The 19,445-nt window shown below is 47.6% G+C and overlaps 1 protein-coding gene across 4 annotated transcripts in view; it reads right to left on the bottom strand.

Moving 5' to 3' along the window:
• Positions 1-3,422: 3,422 nt before the first annotated feature.
• Positions 3,423-19,445, bottom strand: part of kdm2aa (lysine (K)-specific demethylase 2Aa) — an 82,008-nt gene continuing 65,985 nt past the window's right edge. For 3 of the 4 annotated variants that reach the window (XM_030351363.1, XM_030351361.1, XM_030351364.1), the window contains 10 exons: positions 18,446-18,529; positions 14,693-14,728; positions 13,448-13,550; positions 12,385-12,975; positions 11,908-12,067; positions 11,321-11,551; positions 5,892-6,055; positions 5,294-5,440; positions 4,875-5,093; positions 3,423-3,876 (listed from right to left, as the gene is read on the bottom strand). In XM_030351363.1, the coding sequence (XP_030207223.1) occupies positions 3,695-3,876; positions 4,875-5,093; positions 5,294-5,440; positions 5,892-6,055; positions 11,321-11,551; positions 11,908-12,067; positions 12,385-12,975; positions 13,448-13,550; positions 14,693-14,728; positions 18,446-18,529 (1,917 nt within the window). In that variant the 3' untranslated portion in view covers positions 3,423-3,694. The remainder of the gene's footprint in view (positions 3,877-4,874; positions 5,094-5,293; positions 5,441-5,891; positions 6,056-11,320; positions 11,552-11,907; positions 12,068-12,384; positions 12,976-13,447; positions 13,551-14,692; positions 14,729-18,445; positions 18,530-19,445) is intronic. The other variant, XM_030351362.1, reaches the window with a different exon arrangement.

Raw genomic sequence — 19,445 nt, 5'->3', positions numbered from 1 at the left:
GGCGTATTATATTATTCCACACGCGTAGATATTAACTGCGAGCGCGCAAATGATCTCTGCGCACGCGCAAATTACCTCTGCGCGCGCAAAACAGCCTCGCGCGCGCAAATTACCTCTGCGCGGGCAAAACACTCTCTCGTGCGTAACAGCCTCTCGCAAAAGATGTTTTGCGCTCTCGCTCTAATTTAATTTTGCCAATATGGGAGAGGGAACCAAGGCAGGGCGGGCTTTCCTGTGATTGGCCATTTCTGAAGCGCGATATTTGATTGACAGCCCTCCTCTCATTCAATGGCTGAAACTTCAATCGCGTCTGGGCAGGTCCCTTCAGGTAAGAAACCCTTGGCTGAATTCGGGCATTTGTGATGACCGAAAACTACGGCATGTATAAAATTTACGTATGTTTCTGAGAAATATGTTAGTGTAGCTAAACATCAACATTAGTCTTTGTATAGTTGTATAGTCTTTGTATTGTTATTATTACTTAGTACTTACTTACTTACTACTAGATTGTTTAAAAGTAATTTTGGCAGTTCCATGTACCATTCACACTTACATTGCATTAAATACAATAGAGCCAATAGGAGAACAATAAATTATCATATTGTGATAGACTTTAGATCAATATCAATATAAAACATGTTACACAAACACGGTTCCATATTTATTGACAATATCAGTAGACATGTTGAAGAACAGTTGAAGGTCATATTAAGTGTTAAACAGAAGTGTTTAAATCCAGCATGGTAATTCCTATTCTTTTTAGGTCATTAAAAAGCATCAATAGTTATCGATATCAATGTATGGTTTAGGTAAATATACAATATACATCAATAAGCATGTACAAGAGTGGCCTTGTGTGTGTATACAAGTGTAAATATTGACTTTCTGACTTGTGCCTTATTAGAAATGGATCCTCTCCCTAATGTTTACTTTTTGTCTTTTATTTGATTTGACGTCCTGCAGACATATAAACCACCTTTGTTTATGTTCTGCAAAAGAAAACTCAATAATAAACAGATGACAAAAAAAAAGAATGACGTGACATTCAACAACTAAGTCAGAAAACTAGTGCACTGTTACCTAAAAGACACAGTTCAATTAGATTATTTATCTACAAGAGAACTGGCATGGCACACAAGGAGTTAGGCAGATTTAACTGAATGAGAAGTTTATTTATACAATGAATCAGGGTCACATGCCTCGACAGTGCATTGCACCAAATATACAACTCCTGCCTACACATAAACTCAAAATAATCCAAATCAATAGGCTCTCGTGAGTCCCAGTTCAAACTTGGACAGGAGCCGGGTCAGGATCTGTCTCCTAATGGTGTCCTGAGAAGAGAGAATGCAAGTGAAAAAATAAATACATATCTCTCTCCATATGAGAAACAAAAGGTGTGTGTGTGTGTGTGTGAACATACGGAAATTCCATTGGCAGTTAATTTCACTATCAATTATTACAGCTCGACTATGGATATTGTGGTACAGCTGATCGACAAACCGCCATACTAGATGCTGGAACAGAAACTCGGTGAAATCTGATTCACAAACATGGGGGGTGAGGGGAAATGAAGATCCATCAACTTTTGACCAATGCCATAACCAGCAAATTTGTAAAATAATATTTACAATCCATTAATGTATTTTTAGGTTAACAAACAGAATATGCACGTTAACCCTACAATAGTTCAGTTAGCCTAATCACGTAATAGTCATTGTTGCCAGCCAGACATCGCGCTAACTAATGGTAACCCTAAAGTTAACGTTAGCTATTAGTTAGCGTTAGCTGCGGTTAACGACTAAGTAATAACGTTAATCTAGACTATACAAAGTTTAGCTACACTAACATATTTCTCAGAAACATACGTGGATGAAATTTTACACAAGCCATAGTTTTTCGTTCATCACAAATGGCCGAATTCAGCCAAGGGTTTCTTACCTGTTTTCGTTCATCACAAATGGCCGAATTCAGCCAAGGGTTTCTTACCTGAAGGGACCTGCCCAGACACGGTTGTCTTCTGAGTTTCAGCCATTGAATGAGAGGAGGGCTGAGTGAGGAGGGCTGTCAATCAAATATCGCGCTTCAGAAACGGCCAATCACAGGAAAGCCCGCCCTGCCTTGGTTCCCTCCCCCATAGTGCCAAAATTAAATTCGAGCGAGAGCGCAGAACATCTTTCGCGAGAGGCTGTACGCGCGAGAGGCTGTTCTGCGCGTGCAGAGATAATTTTCGCGCTCGCAGTTAATATCTACGCGTGTGAAATGATACATCACGCCCGAATGCATCTTTTATCACATTAGTGAGTTATGGCACTAATGTGTCGCCATATTCTTGGTATGGGCCAATAGGTGTCAAGTTTTTATTTTATTTTAAAATTAATTATATTAATTAAATAGTCTGGCAAACCCAGGGCTCCTTGCACACCTGGGCCCCTTTGGCTGCAGCCTAGGCAAGCTGGTGTGTTAATCCGAGTCTGGGTGAAACCCTAAAATAAAATAAACTAAGTCAAAGTTGATGTTTCTGCATGTCTTGCCGATCAATGGCCCTTAAAGGACTGCTCTGGTACCATAAATCTTAAAGTGTCATCTCAAAGATATCAATGTGTATAAACTCACTGTTCACGTGCCGGAAACACAATGGGCATGGAGCCTATGGCATTCTGGTAACACAATGGGCATGGAGCCTATGGCCCAATGGTAACACAACAGGCCGCTGGTAACACAATGGAAATGGAGCCTATGACCCACTGGTAACATAATGGGCCACTGGTACCACATGGACATGGAGCCTTTGGCCCACTGGTAACACAATGGGCTACTGGTAACAAAATTGGCATGGAGCCTATGGCCCACTGGTAACACAATGGGCATTGAGCCTATGGCCCAGGGGGTAACACAATGGGCATCGTGCCTATTGCCCAACGATGAAAACCGGTATTATAAATCAGGAACTGGTTTTTATCTCTTGAGCAATTACTGCTAATTCCCAAAGAGACAACAGAAATATTCAGATTACAACCTAAAACACTTGAAATATCCTTGGATATTTCCATTCTAATGCCCATAGTAGAAAGTGTTTAGCACCTAGAATATTGGTCTATTTACCCTAACATTTGTTAAATGGACATTTAACTTAATTATCTTTCAATCTTGTCAGTTAATTCTTGACTCCTGCTTTGCACCTTGTCAAACTATGTAAAACTGTTGTAAATCAAACTCATAGTTCACAGGGACATGCATTTTTTTGGTTACAATGTAGGAGGGATCAGTGATGCTGTTCAGAATTCTCCAGCCTTAAAGGGGCTTTCCAGGCTGCACTTACCATGATCAATAGTCTATAGTCTATCAATAGTCTATATCATGTCGTCAAAAACGAAGGCTGTGTTACTATGTGCACATAAAAGAAAAGTACTTCAAACCAATCCGTATTCACTTTACACTTTATTAGTGTTCTTTTTTTAGAATGTTTAAAAATGAAATGTAACAAAGACTCGCAAACATGAAGGCCAGGCAGAAAAGAGCCCAGCAGAAAGAACCCAGGAACTTCACAGAGAAAAAACATTTACAAACACAGCCATTCTCCTCTTGGGGTCCCAGGCTAGGAGACTAGAAACAGGCTGGAAACAGGCTTTGGTGGCGCCGCTCCCCTGCAATAGAGGGCCCGGAGGACGCCGTGCCTGCTGGGAAACGCCCCTTAGGGGATGCGCTGGATGAGCTTTTCTTCCATCATGCAGTAGAACGCCACGTGGGAAAGGTCTGAGATGAAGGCCTCGCACGCCCGCCGGCTCACGCCGTCACAGCCCCGAAGGTCAAGCAGCTCCAGCGCAGAGAGGCGCTTCAGGTAGGGCAGGCAACCGTCCGTCAGCCGGTTGCAACCTGCAGACACAATTCAGGTCAGTGGCGATACTCATTCACAGGACCCTTACTTTGAAAAACAGGTCAGGTTGCCAGAGACTTTCTATGGTAATGGTTGCAGCATTGTGTGTTGTGGGTCCAGGTCATCCAGCCACAAAACCAGCATGGGGTTTCCCTGGCGACTTCTAGGTGCTTCTGGCCCGCCCCAAACAGGAGGCTTGTTTTAGAGGAAACCAAAGTCTAAGACAAGACCTTCTCCATCATGTGTGACATAGCAGTGCTATGGATGGAACCTTATAAATGTCCTCACGCGTCTACCCAACCTATGGAGACTCGACCCAGGAACCCAACGGGTTCGGGTCCAGGTTTTGTTATGGTCAATTGGGTGAGGTCCCATGATACCGGCTGGGTGATCCCCAGAGAACCACGTGGTAGTGGGACTAGCGAGATCAGGTTGACCTCGAGGATCAGATTACAAGAGCAATGAGGTAAAGAAATAAGGTGATATACCGCAAGATGGTAACCTCGGGAATAAAATGCTGAGGAGGAAAGGCCCAAGTTCAGGGGGGATGTTAGGTGCGATTACAGTCCGACCCACAACATCCTTTAAAGCCGTCCAAACTTAGCTCTGTTGTATCCGACATGACAAACGATTTAGCAGTATAATTACAATTTAACACGCAATTGAATACTGTCTCAGGTCTGGACGCCTAGGGCCTCTTCCTGTGAAGCTGACCACAGGTCTGTGTTAGGGTGCATACTGTGAAGCTGACCCCAGGTCTGTTTGGATGCGTCCTGTGAAGCTGACCCCAGGTCTATGTTTGGGTGCTTCCTGTGAAGCTGACCCCAGGTCTGTTTGGATGCGTCCTGTGAAGCTGACCCCAGGTCTGTGTTTGGGTGCGTCCTGTGAAGCTGACCCCAGGTCTGTTTGGATGCATCCTGTGACGCTGACCCCAGGTCTGTGTTTGGGTGAGTCCTGTGAAGCTGACCCCAGGTCTGTGTTTGGGTGCGTTACCCACCGGCAAGATAGAGATCGGTGAGGTTGTGGCGGGTGTGCGTGCCGGCGGCGGCCAGCAGGGCGATGGAGGTGTCGCAGACAGCCGGGCAGTGGGCCAGGTCCAGCCGCTCAAGCTGGGGCATGTGGCGCTGCAGCAGCCGCAGGGTGGAGTCGCTCACCTCCAGGCCCGACAGGTACAGCGCCGACATGTTCCTCAGGCGGCTGCGGGATGAGCCCAGGCCTGAGGGGGAGCAGGGAGAGCCATAGAACCATCATTGTAACGGGATGGAACCCAGGGACAACCAACCAACTCCAGTGAGTGAGTGAATTATTTGAGTGATTGAGAAAGTGAGTGAATTATGTGAGTGAGTGAGTGAATTATGTGAGCGAGTGAATTATGCGAGTGAGTGAGTGAATTATGTGAGTGAGTGAGATACGCACCAGGTGGCAGGATGAGGTCCTTCATCTGGACGTCCTTGATGCCCTGACACCAGCGCAGGTCCAGCAGCCTGAGGCAGGGCAGGGTGGGGGACACAAGGGCAGAAAGGGCGAACCAGGGCAGGCCCGCCACACGCAGCTCCCGGAGCCCTGCAACAGGACAACCGTAAGGGGGTGGACCTTCCCCCACACGCAGGACAACTGTCACACACACCTAGTTGCAATAGCGGAGCTGCGTGGTCGACCTCTGTGAGTGAGGGCTGTGTTCCCTACCCGAGTGAGGGCTGTGTTCCCTACCCGAGTGAGGGCTGTGTTCCCTACCTGAGGGAGTGAGGGCTGTGTTCCCTACCTGAGTGAGGGCTGTGTTCCCTACCTGAGTGAGGGCTGTGTTCCCTACCTGAGTGAGGGCTGTGTTCCCTACCTGAGTGAGGGCCGTGTTCCCTACCTGAGTGAGGGCCGTGTTCCCTACCTGAGTGAGTGAGGGCTGTGTTCCCTACCTGAGTGAGTGAGGGCTGTGTTCCCTACCTGAGTGAGTGAGGGCTGTGTTCCCTACCTGAGTGAGAGCTATGTTCCCTACCTGAGGGAGGGCTGTGTTCCCTACCTGGCAGGCGTGTGAGCAGGCAGTGCAGCTGCCTCTTGGCGGCAGGTGTCCAAGAGAGGTCCAGGGAGGTGGGCAGCCTCTTGATGATTCCAGCCAGGGCCTGGTTACTGAGGCGGGTGCTGCGGCTGATGTCCACGTGGCTCCACAGGCGCTTGTCAAAGCTCCTGCAGCGGGGAAAACCCAGGAGGTCAAAGGAATACAAACAGGAAACCTTGTTCTGAACCAAAGCTTGTCTCCATTGAGCTATTGAGCGTCATGTTGAACCACAGACAGTGGTCTGACATGCTGGAGTCCAGTCGTGGGTCATGGATCCTCATACATACATACAACACACACATATACACACATACATATATACATAAACTTGGCACAAAAAGTAAGGAATTTTGTGTTGGTTTGATTATTTCTTAGTGGTAACAATACTTTTTGGCGATAAATCTTATACCGTTGGAAAGCCTGTCAGTTCCCTTTCAAATGGTGCCCTATTTGTAAGGAACATGCCCTTGTGGGATGAGCAGCAGAGCTGAGTATGTGGGTTGCGGCCATGAAAAATTTGCCAAATCTTCTCTGCCAATGCCAAACTGCTTATTCTGCCATTGACTCGTTTGGTGATTGGTGGATTGGACGATTTAATTTTGAAGAAACAAGACATATTGGCAATTTAACAATTTATTCATTTCACAAACTGGAGCCTCAGTGGCGTGTGGAAGAACCAAACACAGCCACAATTGCCTGGCACCTCCTCCTCATGCTGGGCACCAGCCTGGTCACACACTGCTGCGGGATGGCATCCCATTCTTCAACCAACATTTGTCACAAATCAGCCAACGTGGTTGTGTTGGTCACTCTGGCACGAACAGCACGCCCAAGCTGATCCCACAAGTTTTCAATGGGGTTGAGGTCAGGACTGCTGGCAGGCCATTCCATCCTCTCCACTCCCACATTCTGGAGGTAGTCTCTGATACACCCCGCCCTGTGGGGCGAGCGTTGTCCTCTTGGAGGATAGAGTTCGGTCCCAGACTGTGGAAATATTGGATTGCCACTGGTTGCAGAATCTCATCTCAATGTCTCTCTGCATCGAGATTTTCTCCAATGATGACAAGCCTCGTTTTTTTGGATTCTGAACATAACCTTCCTCCACATGTTCAGGTTCCAGTGCACGTGTTGTCAACATCAGCGCAAACGGGCCAGACGGTGAAGGGCAGTCATGGCAGGACTCCTGGCAGCCCTATGAGACCGGAGATTGGCTGCAGTCTGTTCAAGATTGTCTTGGCAGAGAGCCGTCCGCCATATCGTCCTGCAAATCTGACTGCAAATCTGTAGAAGGCAGCCTACGGCACCCTAAGTGCTGTCAGGGTGCGGAAACTGTCTTCTTGGGGTGTCGTCTTCTTGGGACGCACAATTCGCGGCCTGTCTTTGACATCCCCCGTTATATGGAACTTGGCCTTCAGTTTGGAGAGGGTACTAGGGCTCACTCCAAATAATGCCGCAACTTGGTTTTGCGGAACACCAGCTTGAAGTTGCCCAATCAGGTGCCAATAAGGCACCTGATTGGCAGCACCCGGGCGTACCAGAACCTCAAAACTAGTGTCAATAGCAACAGCAAAATAACCTGTTTGGCAATGGCAGAAAATATTTGGCAAATTTTTCATGGGCGCAACCCACATACTCAGCACTGCTGCTCATCCCACAAATGCATCTTCCTTACAAATGGAGCACTATTTGAAAGGGAACTAAACAGGCTTTCCAACGGTATCAGATTTATTGCCAAAAAGCATTGTTACCACAAAGAAATAATCGACCAAACCATAGTTCCCTTTGTCTGGTAATTACCGGTCTTTGACCGGAAAAAAATGAGGAGGACCGAAAATTCTAAATGTCTCCGGTCAGAATGACCGATTGGAAATAAGGCCCCGTCCACACGAAGCCGAAACGGGCGAAAACGATCCGGTTTCGTTTTATGCTTAATGTTCAAGGCGCTGGTTCTCCACAGAAGAAAGTGGAGCGCATCAACCCTGCGCTCATACAGCATGCGCGCTGTATACAAACATTCAGTCACGAGGAGATTCAACCATTGAGCAGAACAAAATTGAGCAGGTCCTATGTTCCCGGTTTTCCCCAAAAAGGGTCCTATGTTCCCCTGTAGCCATACATACCGGGGAGCATAGGACCCTTTTTGGGAAAAAAAACCGGCCAACTCAGTGCAGTGCAGTCCGGGGTGAACTGAAGCATGGTGGAGAAAGTGATTGTTGCCGTTTGCGACTCCCAGAGCTCTTTATAAAATAGTATATAATATAATTGTATAATCGGCCGATCGTCGAACCTCAGATTGAAGAGGAACAATGCGGTTTTCGCCCCGGACGTGGAACTACGGACCAGCTCTTCACTCTCGCAAAGATCCCTGAGGGGGCCTGGGAGTATGCTCATCCGGTCTACATGTGTTTTGTGGATCTGGAGAAGGCGTATGACCGGGTCCCCCGGGAGAAACTGTGGGAGGTGCTGCGGGAGTATGGGGTAAGGGGGTCTATCCTCAGGGCCATCCAATCCCTGTCAGTTTCGTTCTCAGTGGGTGCTGGTCTCCGCCAGGGCTGCGCCTTGTCACCAATCCTGTTTGTGATATACATGGACAGGATATCGAGGCGTAGTCGTGGTGGGGAGGGGTTGCAGTTCGGTGGTCTGAGGATCTCGTCACTGCTTTTTGCAGATGATGTGGTCCTCATGGGATCATCGGCCTGTGACCTTCAGCACTCACTGGATCGGCTGGCGGCCGAGTGTGAAGCGGCTGGGATGACCGCTAAATCTGAGGCCATGACTCTTAGCAGGAAACCGATGGATTGCTTACTCCGGGTAGGAAATGAGTCCTTAGCCCAAGTGAAGGAGTTCAAGTACCTCGGGGTCTTGTTCGCGAGTTAGGGTACTATGGAGCGTGAGATTGGCCGGAGAATCGGAGCAGCGGGGGCGGTATTGCGTTCGCTTTACCGCACCGTTGTAACGAAAAGAGAGCTGAGCCGCAAGGCAAAGCTCTCGATCTACCGGTCGATCTTCGTTCCTATCCTCACCTATGGTCATGAGGCCTGGGTGATGACCGAAAGGACGAGATCGCGGGTACAAGCGGCCGAGATGAGTTTTCTCAGAAGGGTGGCTGGCGTCTCCCTTAGGGATAGGGTAAGAAGCTCAGCCATCCGTGAGGAACTCGGATTAGAGCCGCTGCTCCTTTACTTAGAAAGGAGTCAGCTGAGGTGGTTCGGGCATCTGGTAAGGATGCCCACTGGGCGCCTTCCTTGGGAGGTGTTTCAGGCACGTCCAGTGGGGAGGAGACCTCGGGGAAGACCCAGGACTAGGTGGAGAGATTATATCTCAACACTGGCCTGGGAACACCTCGGGATCCCCCCGTCAGAGTTGGTCAATGTGGCCCGGGAAAGGGAAGTCTGGGGCCCCCTGCTTGAGCTGCTCCCCCCGCGACCCGACCCCGGATAAGCGGACGAAAATGAGATGAGATGAGATGAGATAATTGTATAATAATATCACGGCCAAAAGCTCTGTGCGCCTCCGGATGGCCGTAACGCGGGGAGCTCTCATAGGGATTCGGCTTCTCGGGGTTTGTTTACCGGCGTATGAATATACTGCGTCAGGTTCTCCGACGTCTCTCCCTCTTCCACAAAAGGTAAAGACATGCAATGGTAGTTATCTCGGCCAGAATTTGGCAGTAATGGTGGAAAAAGTAACAGACCGGGGAACGTAGAACCCTTTTTAAAAAAATGTGTGTGTGTGTGTGTGTGTGTGTGTGTGTGTGTGTGTGTGTGTGTGTGTGTGTGTGTGTGTGTGTGTGTGTGTGTGTGAAACGAATAACACACACACTGGGGCGGATTGGTAATCGGGAGAATTAACAGCCCACCGGGAATTCTCCCGATTACCAATCTGCCACTGTGTGCGTGTGTTATTCGATAGCCTGCTAATGTTTATAGACGGTAGGAATATTCATACTAGATTAAACAATAAATATTGTAGTATTTCTCATCTTTGCTGAGCAAGAGTTTTGTTCGATAGTTCAGCGATTGAAACAAATAAAAGCCTGGGCTATTGAAGTTTTACGGTAGGCCTACCACTATCATACACCTACCCGATGTCGACCGGGTTGAATTCACTGCAGATCTCTCTTGATAACACACACACACACACTCACACACACACACACACAGGTAATCGGGAGAATTCCCGGTGGGCCGTTAACGTTTAGGGGGTGTCGGGCTGATTACTGCGGGATAACAATAAACGTTTATAAAAGTTCCTCGCAGCGCCGTCCGGAAGCCTGAGCTCTTTGTCTGCAAACCTCTCAGAAACTGTCAACGTCGCAATCAAGTCGATTTTGGCTAGAGGGGAGTAACTGGGCGGCCCCTCCCGAAGTGGTAAAGCCTGGGTGGGCCTTGAACTGCGATCGGTCAGAAAGACGTAACAGCTAATGACACACTTGAACTCTCGTGCAGGCTGGAACAGAGTGACACACAAACACACACACAGTGTGGGTCTGCACGTCTGCGCGTCGGGGCCGGACAACGCCCCTTAACAGTGGTATAATGAGCACATACCACAGCCTGGCGTGATCTATTGCTTAAATATATTACATTCCACACTAAAAGTGTGATTAAGCAAGTTAACTCACCAATACTATGCGATTTAAACAATTAATCGTTTGACAGCCCTAATACACACACACACACACACACACACACACACACACGCACACACACACACACACACACACACACACACACACACACACTTCCATTTCTATTAATGTACATAGTCACAATGCTTTCGTTTATCGTTTTAAAATCAAATTTGGGCTAAATCTGAGCTGATGTGGCATCCGAATTTAGACAAGCTGCAGAAGCTGTTCACTCAAAACATGTTCGCACAGCACATTTTACTCAGCAATAACTGATGAGTGGCTCTGCCATCTCTAACAAATGACATTGAAATGGTGGCCCCTATTTCAACCTACAGCAGCTTTAAGGGCTGTAGAACTAGATCAGCCTACATCAGCTTTAAGGGGTGTAGTAATAGATCAGCATACAGCAGCTTTAAGGGGTGTAGTATTAGATCAACCTACATAAGCTTTAAGGGGTGTAGTAATAGATATAGCCTACATTGGCTTTAAGGGGTGTAGAACTAGATCAGCCTACAGTAGCTTTAAGGGGTGTAGTACTAGATCAACCTACATAAGCTTTAAGGGGTGTAGTAATAGATATAGCCTACATTGGCTTTAAGGGGTGTAGAACTAGATCAGCCTACATTAGCTTTAAGGGGTGTAGTACTAGATCAGCCTACAGCAGCTTTAAGGGGTGCGGTAGCTGATGACCCCTAGATCAAGCCTACAGCAGCATTAAGGGGTGTTTCCAGGGCGTGCGGAGGGGCCATGGGGGACTCACCACTTGTACCAGGCCTTGCAGACACTCATGCATGCCAGCAGCTCGGGGCGGCTCAGGAACCTGAAGACCGATACCCACACCTCCTTGTCGGCGCCTCGCTCGCTGCCCGCGTCCTTGAAGGAGGGCAGCGACAGCAGCGTAGAGGGCGGGGACATGGTGGCGGTGTCGGCCACGCGGGGGCCGTCCTCGTCAGAGGAGGAGGCGGAGGTGGGCAGGCCGCGGACACGGGGCCTGTTGGGGACGGGGTGACACACACCTCACACCATTGGACGTTGTAGTGTAGATTCTCACACACTGATTGGGTGAAGCGCACACATCTAGCAAGTCGCTAGTCTAAACCTCTAGACTAAAACAATGGAAAATACTTTTTGAAAATGTTTACTGCAAAGGACGCCATTATGTGAGCTGACAATAAGACGTTGACACACTTTCTGGTGCTCATTCGAACCATTGTGTCACGTTGCTAACATATGACAAGTTTGGCAGTGTCCATGAGCTTCTGTCCAACAGATTTAATTGCCCCTGCGATGGAACCCATGTCTTAAATCCAGTACATCGTGGAGGACATTTCTTAAGGCTGCACCCACCTGCCAGAGCCTCTGGCCAGGGTGACACCATCAGCCTCGCCTTTCACCCGAGAGGGTTTGGAGAGGGCCGACTTGCGCTGGACAAAACTCTGGTGTCCCCCCGGGCCCAAGATGGCTGTCCTGGGACCCATGGCCGCCTCTAGCTTGGGGACGATGGAGCCTGTGGAGATAGAAAGGTTCAGAACCAAATCCTCTGTACAGACAACTAGCTCAAACCACATCCTCTGTACAGACACCTAGCTCAAACTACATCCTCTGTACTGATACCTAGCTCCAACCACATCCTCTGTATAGACATCTAGTCCCGCTGCCGTAGTCTTCAATGGACCCCAAAACATCCATCCAACACATTTCTAGACAACAACAACAGCAGCAACCACTCCATGATGTGCAGATTGAATGTCAGGCGACACAAGAGGTAAATAGACATGCATGGTGGTTGACTCCTATCGAGCTGTCGAGGGCGACCCTTCCTACCTGAGTGCCTCTTGGCCTTCTGGGGCCGCTGCAGGGTGACCGTCAGGTAGGACCCAGTGAGCAGGTCATCGGTCAGGTCAGACACCAGCAGGACGGGCGGCTCTGGGTCCGAGTCCCAGTGCCCTTCCTCCCCCTCCTCCTCATCCACATAGTGGTCCATCTCCTCGTCCTCTTCCTCCGGGTCAAACTCCCTGCCGTCACTATCCTCTTCCTCATCGTCGTCATCGTCCGTCCCGCGGAGGCGCCTCCTCCTCCTCCCCCTCTGGCCCTCCTTCCCCCCACCCTCGCTGTCGTCCACCTCTTCTTCCTCGTCGTCGTCGTCATCGTCGTCGTCGTCGTCGTCATCGTCCTCCGACTCCTCAGAGTCATCTCCCCCCCTTCTCTGCATCCTGGAGCCCCCCCTCAGCCTGACGCCGCGGCCCCTCCGGAGTCCTATGCCGCGCTTCATCCTAATCCCAGAGCCGCCCATGGCCAGCCCCCCTGCCCTGCTGCCCCGGTGGCCGGCTCCCCCCCTCAGTAGGCCCCTGCGGTAGCCCCTCCTGGAACTGCCCCCCCCCCGGGGGTGCAGGCCCAGCTTCCTCCTCCGAGACACTGCAACCAATCAAGGGAAAGAAGACCTTCAAAATACACATCAAGACGGAGACAATGCAGCCAAGCAATCAAAATACACATTGAGATCAAAGTGATTTACAGTCAGCGGAGTCACATGGACGACAACGTAATTTGGGCACGTATGCAGGCCTTAAATAAATGTGTTGAGCATGTGCAAGTCCTCCGTGACCTCATCATCTGCATGTGGTGCAGATGAAGAGGATCAGAGGGGACTTCCCAGACCCTGGGTCGGTTTAGAATCCATGCTCAAAGATGAGCATATTATTGACCGTCTTCCAAGTCGATTGTAGACCAGCCTGATTTCTGTAATGGAGATCACGGGCCCTAAAAAAAAAAATCTAGATTTCTAACTGACACTTTATAAGGTCATCAACTGGGGCTATTAGTTGGTTCCCCACGGGGCAGCGCCTCCTGCTCAGGGTCCTGACCCCCCAATAGGATCCCTGCAGACCTTGGTCATCCTCGCTGCCGGAATCGTCTCCGTCGCGGCCGTGCCTGTGCCTGCGGTAGATCTTGGCGATGCGGGAGTCCAGCAGCGAGGTGGACTTGCGCTTCTGCACAGGGAGGAAGGGGAGAGGGAGGAAATTAATGAGTTCATAAAGTGGAACAAGGAGCAGGGGGCAGTGTTCACGTCAGCCGGCTATAGCCGGACATTGGTCGATTGCACACACGCATGGCCGGTATAATAAAATGTAAACGGCCCACATGTCCGAGAAAAAGAAGCAACAAGTTCGCATTTATGTATGAATTAATCAGTAGCATATGAAAACCAGTAGCGGTTCCTGGCCGAGCTCACCAGTGATGCAAACACGAACGTGCATTCATGAACGCGCGCAGTGCACCCGCACATGCATACACATGTCACTCAGTGGCCACGCTGTTGAATGCTGATTGGCTGTCATCACGCGTAATTCGCGTCAAAAGGTGAAATATTTCAACTCGAGCGAATTTGTCGCGGCACAAATCCTCGAGAACGCGCTCGCATGTGCATGGCGAAAGTGTGGCGCGACAAATCAAAACTTGTCGCCGGTTTTCCCTTCTCGAAAAATTCGCCCGATACGTGTCTCTACGTTCACTTTGTATGGGATCTTGTCACCCCGTCGCGTTTGGTGTGAAATCTTTCCCGACTGGGCAAAGCTGGCCAAAATCGCCAGTACAATCCCTGTGTCCAGTGTTCCTGCGGAACGAGCCTTTTCTCTCCAAAACAGGATTAAAACATCCGTCAGAAACCGCCTAGCTGAGGAAAAGGTGACGAGGCTGATGCGCATATCGAGCCTTGGGCCGGGGTTGAAAGACTTAAACTTTTCGCGAGCAGCGGAGCACTTCCATGCCATGAAGTTGCGCCGAAAGTAGCCTGCAAGAATTGCAATTATCAAATTAATTATTTTTTACCCGTTTACCATTTTTGCCGAGAGAATGGCTGTTATGTTTTTTTTGCCTAGGCTAATTTAATAAATGGCATTTATTGAAGCAACTTAGTTTGTGTCGTTTATCGTTTAAATGTGGACTTTTGGTAATCATTTAATTATTAGTGAATAACGTCCGGAAGATATTCCAAATGTCCGATATTCTGGAAAAGTCTAGCGTGAACGCTGAGCAGGGGAATGAGCGTCTTTGAGTGTCTAGAAAAGCGCTATATCAATTCAATCCATCATTATTATGAGGTTGAGGAGATGAAGGAAAGGATCAGGCTTACCAGGGGGAGTGGCTTGTTTTTGTCTCCTTTAGGAGTCTATGAGAAAAGATAAACAAGAGGTTAATGGCTAACAAAGCATCCATTTTAATTTGTTCTCACCCCCGGCATAAAATCCCTCATCTGCAACGCCACACAGCATGTGGGGGAAAATGCATAATGAACGCAGAAGCAACATCAGACAAACGGGGGGGCCAAGCAGACGACACAGGCTCAAAGTGTTGAAGACCACCGCCTCACAAAGCACAATGAAAACAGGCAGATGTCGGCTGCCCACTTCTCCTCCTCCTCCTCCTCCTCATGGCCCCTCCTCTTGGGCTGTGTGGGACGCCAAGGGAACAGAGGGATGAGGTGGTCACAGGGGAGCAGACTACAGAGGGCCGGCACTGAGCCACTGTTTGTTGACCAGCACAACAGGGAAATGTATCTCAACCATCTGAACTAGTGGACTGATGAAAACCAGCTAAAAGAGAGCAACAACACAACACAAGCCCAGGCCAGGGTTCTTGAAGTGTAACCAGTTGGACTCATTCAGAACACTTCCTCCAAGGTGTATACGAGAGGAGAAGCAGAGTGGGCAGACAGCTGGACGCAGCAGACGGACAAACTGATAAGACGGATGATGAATGGATCATGAACGTTTTTAAGAGAGAGTAGGCAGTGCCTCTCACCAGTCTCGAGCTGATTGGCCTAGAAGGCAGAGGTGCCGCAACCAAAAGGAGGGAGGCTGAGGAAGAGGAGAAAGAGCCAGAGGAGAGAGGAAGAGGAGGGCCCCCACCCTGCTGGGCCCCAGCCAGGTCCCCCAGCCAGGTGGAGGGCCCGGGGCCAAGCCGCAGGACCAGGGGCCCTTCGGGGAAGTCGGGCAGTTGCTGACAGCGACGCGGACGGTTAACCAATGACTCGTCACTGCCTGACGACTGATTGTAAAATAAAATGATGAGGAATGGTCAAACAGTTGCAAAATTCCAGAAATGTCAGTGAATGCAGGAGAAATCTCTTCTAGGTATGACCCACTCCACTAAGGAGGACGTGAGTTTGAAGAGCACCAACACACAACTGACCTGTCACTAAGTCACGTCCCCCGTCTTTACCATGACGAACTCAGACAAACAAACATATGGAAACATATGGAAAAATGTCAGCTGACAGTCTATCAAAGCAGGTTTTGGAGAAATTTTGGGGTGAAAAAATATTTAATTACTTCCAGGACCAAGCAAAAGGGACTACATTATGCTATTGAGGGGTATATTCAGAACTTTAAAATACATACAGAAGGTAACAAGCTTAAATTTGGTCAGTTGGTATTCTCGCCTGCCGCACAGTCTGATCCACAGTACACTGGGTTACACTTTTTCTTGCCCCGTTGTGGTTTGGGAAAAGGGATGAAATATACCCCATTCTGCAGCCTCTCAGGATACCGACTGTCCATGTTACATGTACCCCAAGCACATCGTTTGACCATGTTTATTTTTTATTTTACACAAACAACATAAATCCACCATTAAATTGTTATATTATGCCTCCTCCCTGTTGTTTTCAATGGAGTTGTCTGAGCCGATGTCCGAGTATAATTGAGGCTGGAAAGTCATTGGCTCATCTGCGTTCTAAGGCTGGAGCTTAGCGACAGGTCATTTAGCCAGCTCACTGCTATCATCTTTACTGTTCGATATATTTATACATAGAAAACTAAAAGCTAAAAATGATAATACAGAGGCAAGCCTCAATGAAATGGACACATTATCACATCCTGCCACAATACTGAGCAGCTTCTTTTAATAGGTAGGATCCGAAATCAATGGCATTGTTGGATCAGTGGCACCAATTTCTTCTCCAGACTGCTCATGCTCGCCTGATGTTAGGGCTGTTGATGTTTTATTCATGTGATCGAGGTGTGTTACCCTGCTCAGATTCTGACACTTTTGGCTCCAATGTTGGCTTGTTATGCAAAGTTCTGCAAACACTTCCATAAGGCACGGTTCTATAAGTACACTCTAATCTTCACTTGCCGTTGATATAACAGAGATTCTCAATACTCAAAAAAGCAAAAAAGCCATAATTTTGTCACGGAGAAGACTAAGTTTAGGTTGCAACACCAAATGCACAAAGCCATAAAGGTGTCATATAGAACATTCCCGCATTCAAAATCTATAAACGACTTCCCCCATGTCATATATTTTGTTGAGTTGTGTAGTTGCAGTATACCACACTGTTTCCAACGATGTGCAATCCCAGAGATTTTGTTGTTTATTCACGGTTACAGCCGGTTACATTTGGTCTCATGTCGATGGCTTCATGCCCTTTACCCCCTAGCTTAAGAGGAACACGTAAACACAGTCGTCCAGAGGAGACATAATGTATCGATATGATATTTCAATAACTATATTGCTTGCTGCGATTAATACTTTGATCATAGCCTGATGCCAGCCACCAAGTGAATGCAGTGCTTCACACAAATAGACTTAACTTGGACGAGTCATTATTATTATTTTTTTTGTCCTATATTATCTGTCCTGCAAAAAAAGATGAAGAATATTGTTTCCCATACACCGACTATTTTTACATGACAACGGTGTTTATGAATAGCCCCTCTTCTCTGGGGACACTGTTCCAAACGAGATTCATAGAGGAATTATTGTTGTTGACATTTCCCACAGAGAAGACGGCTGAACAAATTCATTAATAAATGCAATCAAGATTTACAAATCATTATAATGGATTTCAGAGAAAAATAAACTTGAGTTGAATACACTGAATCTGTCTAAATCTCAACGAGTAATCGTTGACTGGTTTTGCAGGGGCTTTATTTAGGGTGAAAAAAGCTTAAAGTAGTTTCCACTAGTGTACACAACAGTAAAATCAGTTTAAGCCGTTTTATTTACAGTGTATTTTAAGTCAGGTTAACCTGTATTATATAGTCTGTTAAGTCAGTTCAACCTGCATTATATACAGTCTCTGTAAAGTCAGTGTAACCTTGATTATATACATGTTAAGTCAGTTCAACCTGTATTATATACAGTATGTAAAGTCAGTTTAACCTGTATTAGATACAGTCTATGTGTGTGACAGTCACACTAGAGCTCCAATGGCCACAGAGTTCTTTACCTGCTGGTAACTGTTGTAGAGCTAGCGGGATACACTTAAAAATAAATAAAAAAGAACGTCTTTCAGCAGAACGTCTTTCAGCAGTAAGTGGTGAAGACAACAACTCCCATGATCCCACACTACCTCTGAAATCATTAAACTACATCTTTGTTTTGGTTGAGTGACCCTTAATGGCAGAACTACATATCATACCTTGACAGTGCATTTCAATCAACGTATGGATGGATGGATGCAAGTATGTATGTGATGTGATGTAATGTAATGTCACGCCCGGCTCTCTCCCTACTGGCCTGCAGGGGGAGCTGTCCTGGTTTGAGATTATGGCTGATGGGCTGTTGATTGGAGAGAGCATAAAGCTAGTTCCTCCAAGGCAGCTCACTCTCTCTGATCTGCTGCTCTGGCCCTGCCGCTATGGGAGCTGGCTGCAGCGCCTATCTCTTCTCTCCCCGCATCTCCTTTCTACATTGCATTGAATCATGCTGACTTGAACCCCACTTTTGGTTCGCCTAAATTACTGATATCTTTTGAACTTTGATCTGATAATAATTATTGATTTAAAATGTAACATCGGTGTGGACTTCCTTTATAATTTCTACCTTGAGCCAGGTGGTTCTGACAGTATGTATGTATGCATGCATGTACACATCTTCATACCTCTTGGTCCGTGATCCCCAAGACACACTTTGGACATTCCCAACAGCTGGGTAAATCGCTGTTCATCACTCCATCTCCTTGTACCTGAAGATGGAAGAAAATAAATTACATTGAAAATAAAGAAAGTAAAGATCCACAAAATATTCTTTAGGACTTACAGCTCAATATGTTTCTTATAAGGACGCCTGGCTACTTGGTCATGAATACAACTACATTTAGAATGTATGATGGAACTCAGAGGTAATGTTATTAATGGTTATCAAGGTGTGCATTAGAGTAGAAATTATGATGGAAAATATTGGAGGCTTCTCAGCCAAACTGTTGGAATATTGGTAGAGAAAGAAACGCATCAGCAGGGAGGAGGGGCAGGCTCCGGGCCCTGTCCCTTTGTTCTCCATCAACGCCTCAGAGGTTCCTGAGTCTCCTAGCAACGTTGACGCTGGGTGCCTGCTCAAGCCGCCCTGTCTGACCTGTTTTTGTTCGATTTTTTTACATATACTATTTTAATCCAGATAATTTTTCCACAAATCTTGTGGAATCGTTAGATTAGCTGTACAGTGTTAGGCAGTTCTCATTTTCACTATGTAATTGCTTTGATTTAGTTTAATTTGATTCGTTTCGCGCTGTATGCTTAGTCGCGCAGACACTTTCAAATTATGCATTGATCACAGTGGCATTAAATTAGGCTGAAGCGAAGCTGACAGTGTTTTCCGGGACTGACAGCGGAATAATTTCATCGTTGCTGTTGCCGTGCTGCTGACAAGGACATCTAATCATCAGATTGATTGATCATCAGCTGAGTTGGTTGGCCGGAACAGGAGCGCTTGGCGTGATACCCGCTCCATCTCCAACCGACACATTAACTGGTCCTGTTGATTGTGTTGGGTGGGGACTTTGTGTTGTTGGTCATGAAGACCTTAAGTTACACTGCCTCTGAACTGTTGTGATTTTCCTCCTATGCCACCAGCGGGAATTGGCCTATCCCATCGGAAACCATACA

Source organism: Gadus morhua, chromosome 3 (genome assembly GCF_902167405.1).
Source record: "Gadus morhua chromosome 3, gadMor3.0, whole genome shotgun sequence".
NCBI classification, from domain to species: domain Eukaryota; kingdom Metazoa; phylum Chordata; class Actinopteri; order Gadiformes; family Gadidae; genus Gadus; species Gadus morhua.
Note: the sequence above shows the minus strand (reverse complement) of the source record. Positions and strands in the feature narration are given on the sequence as shown.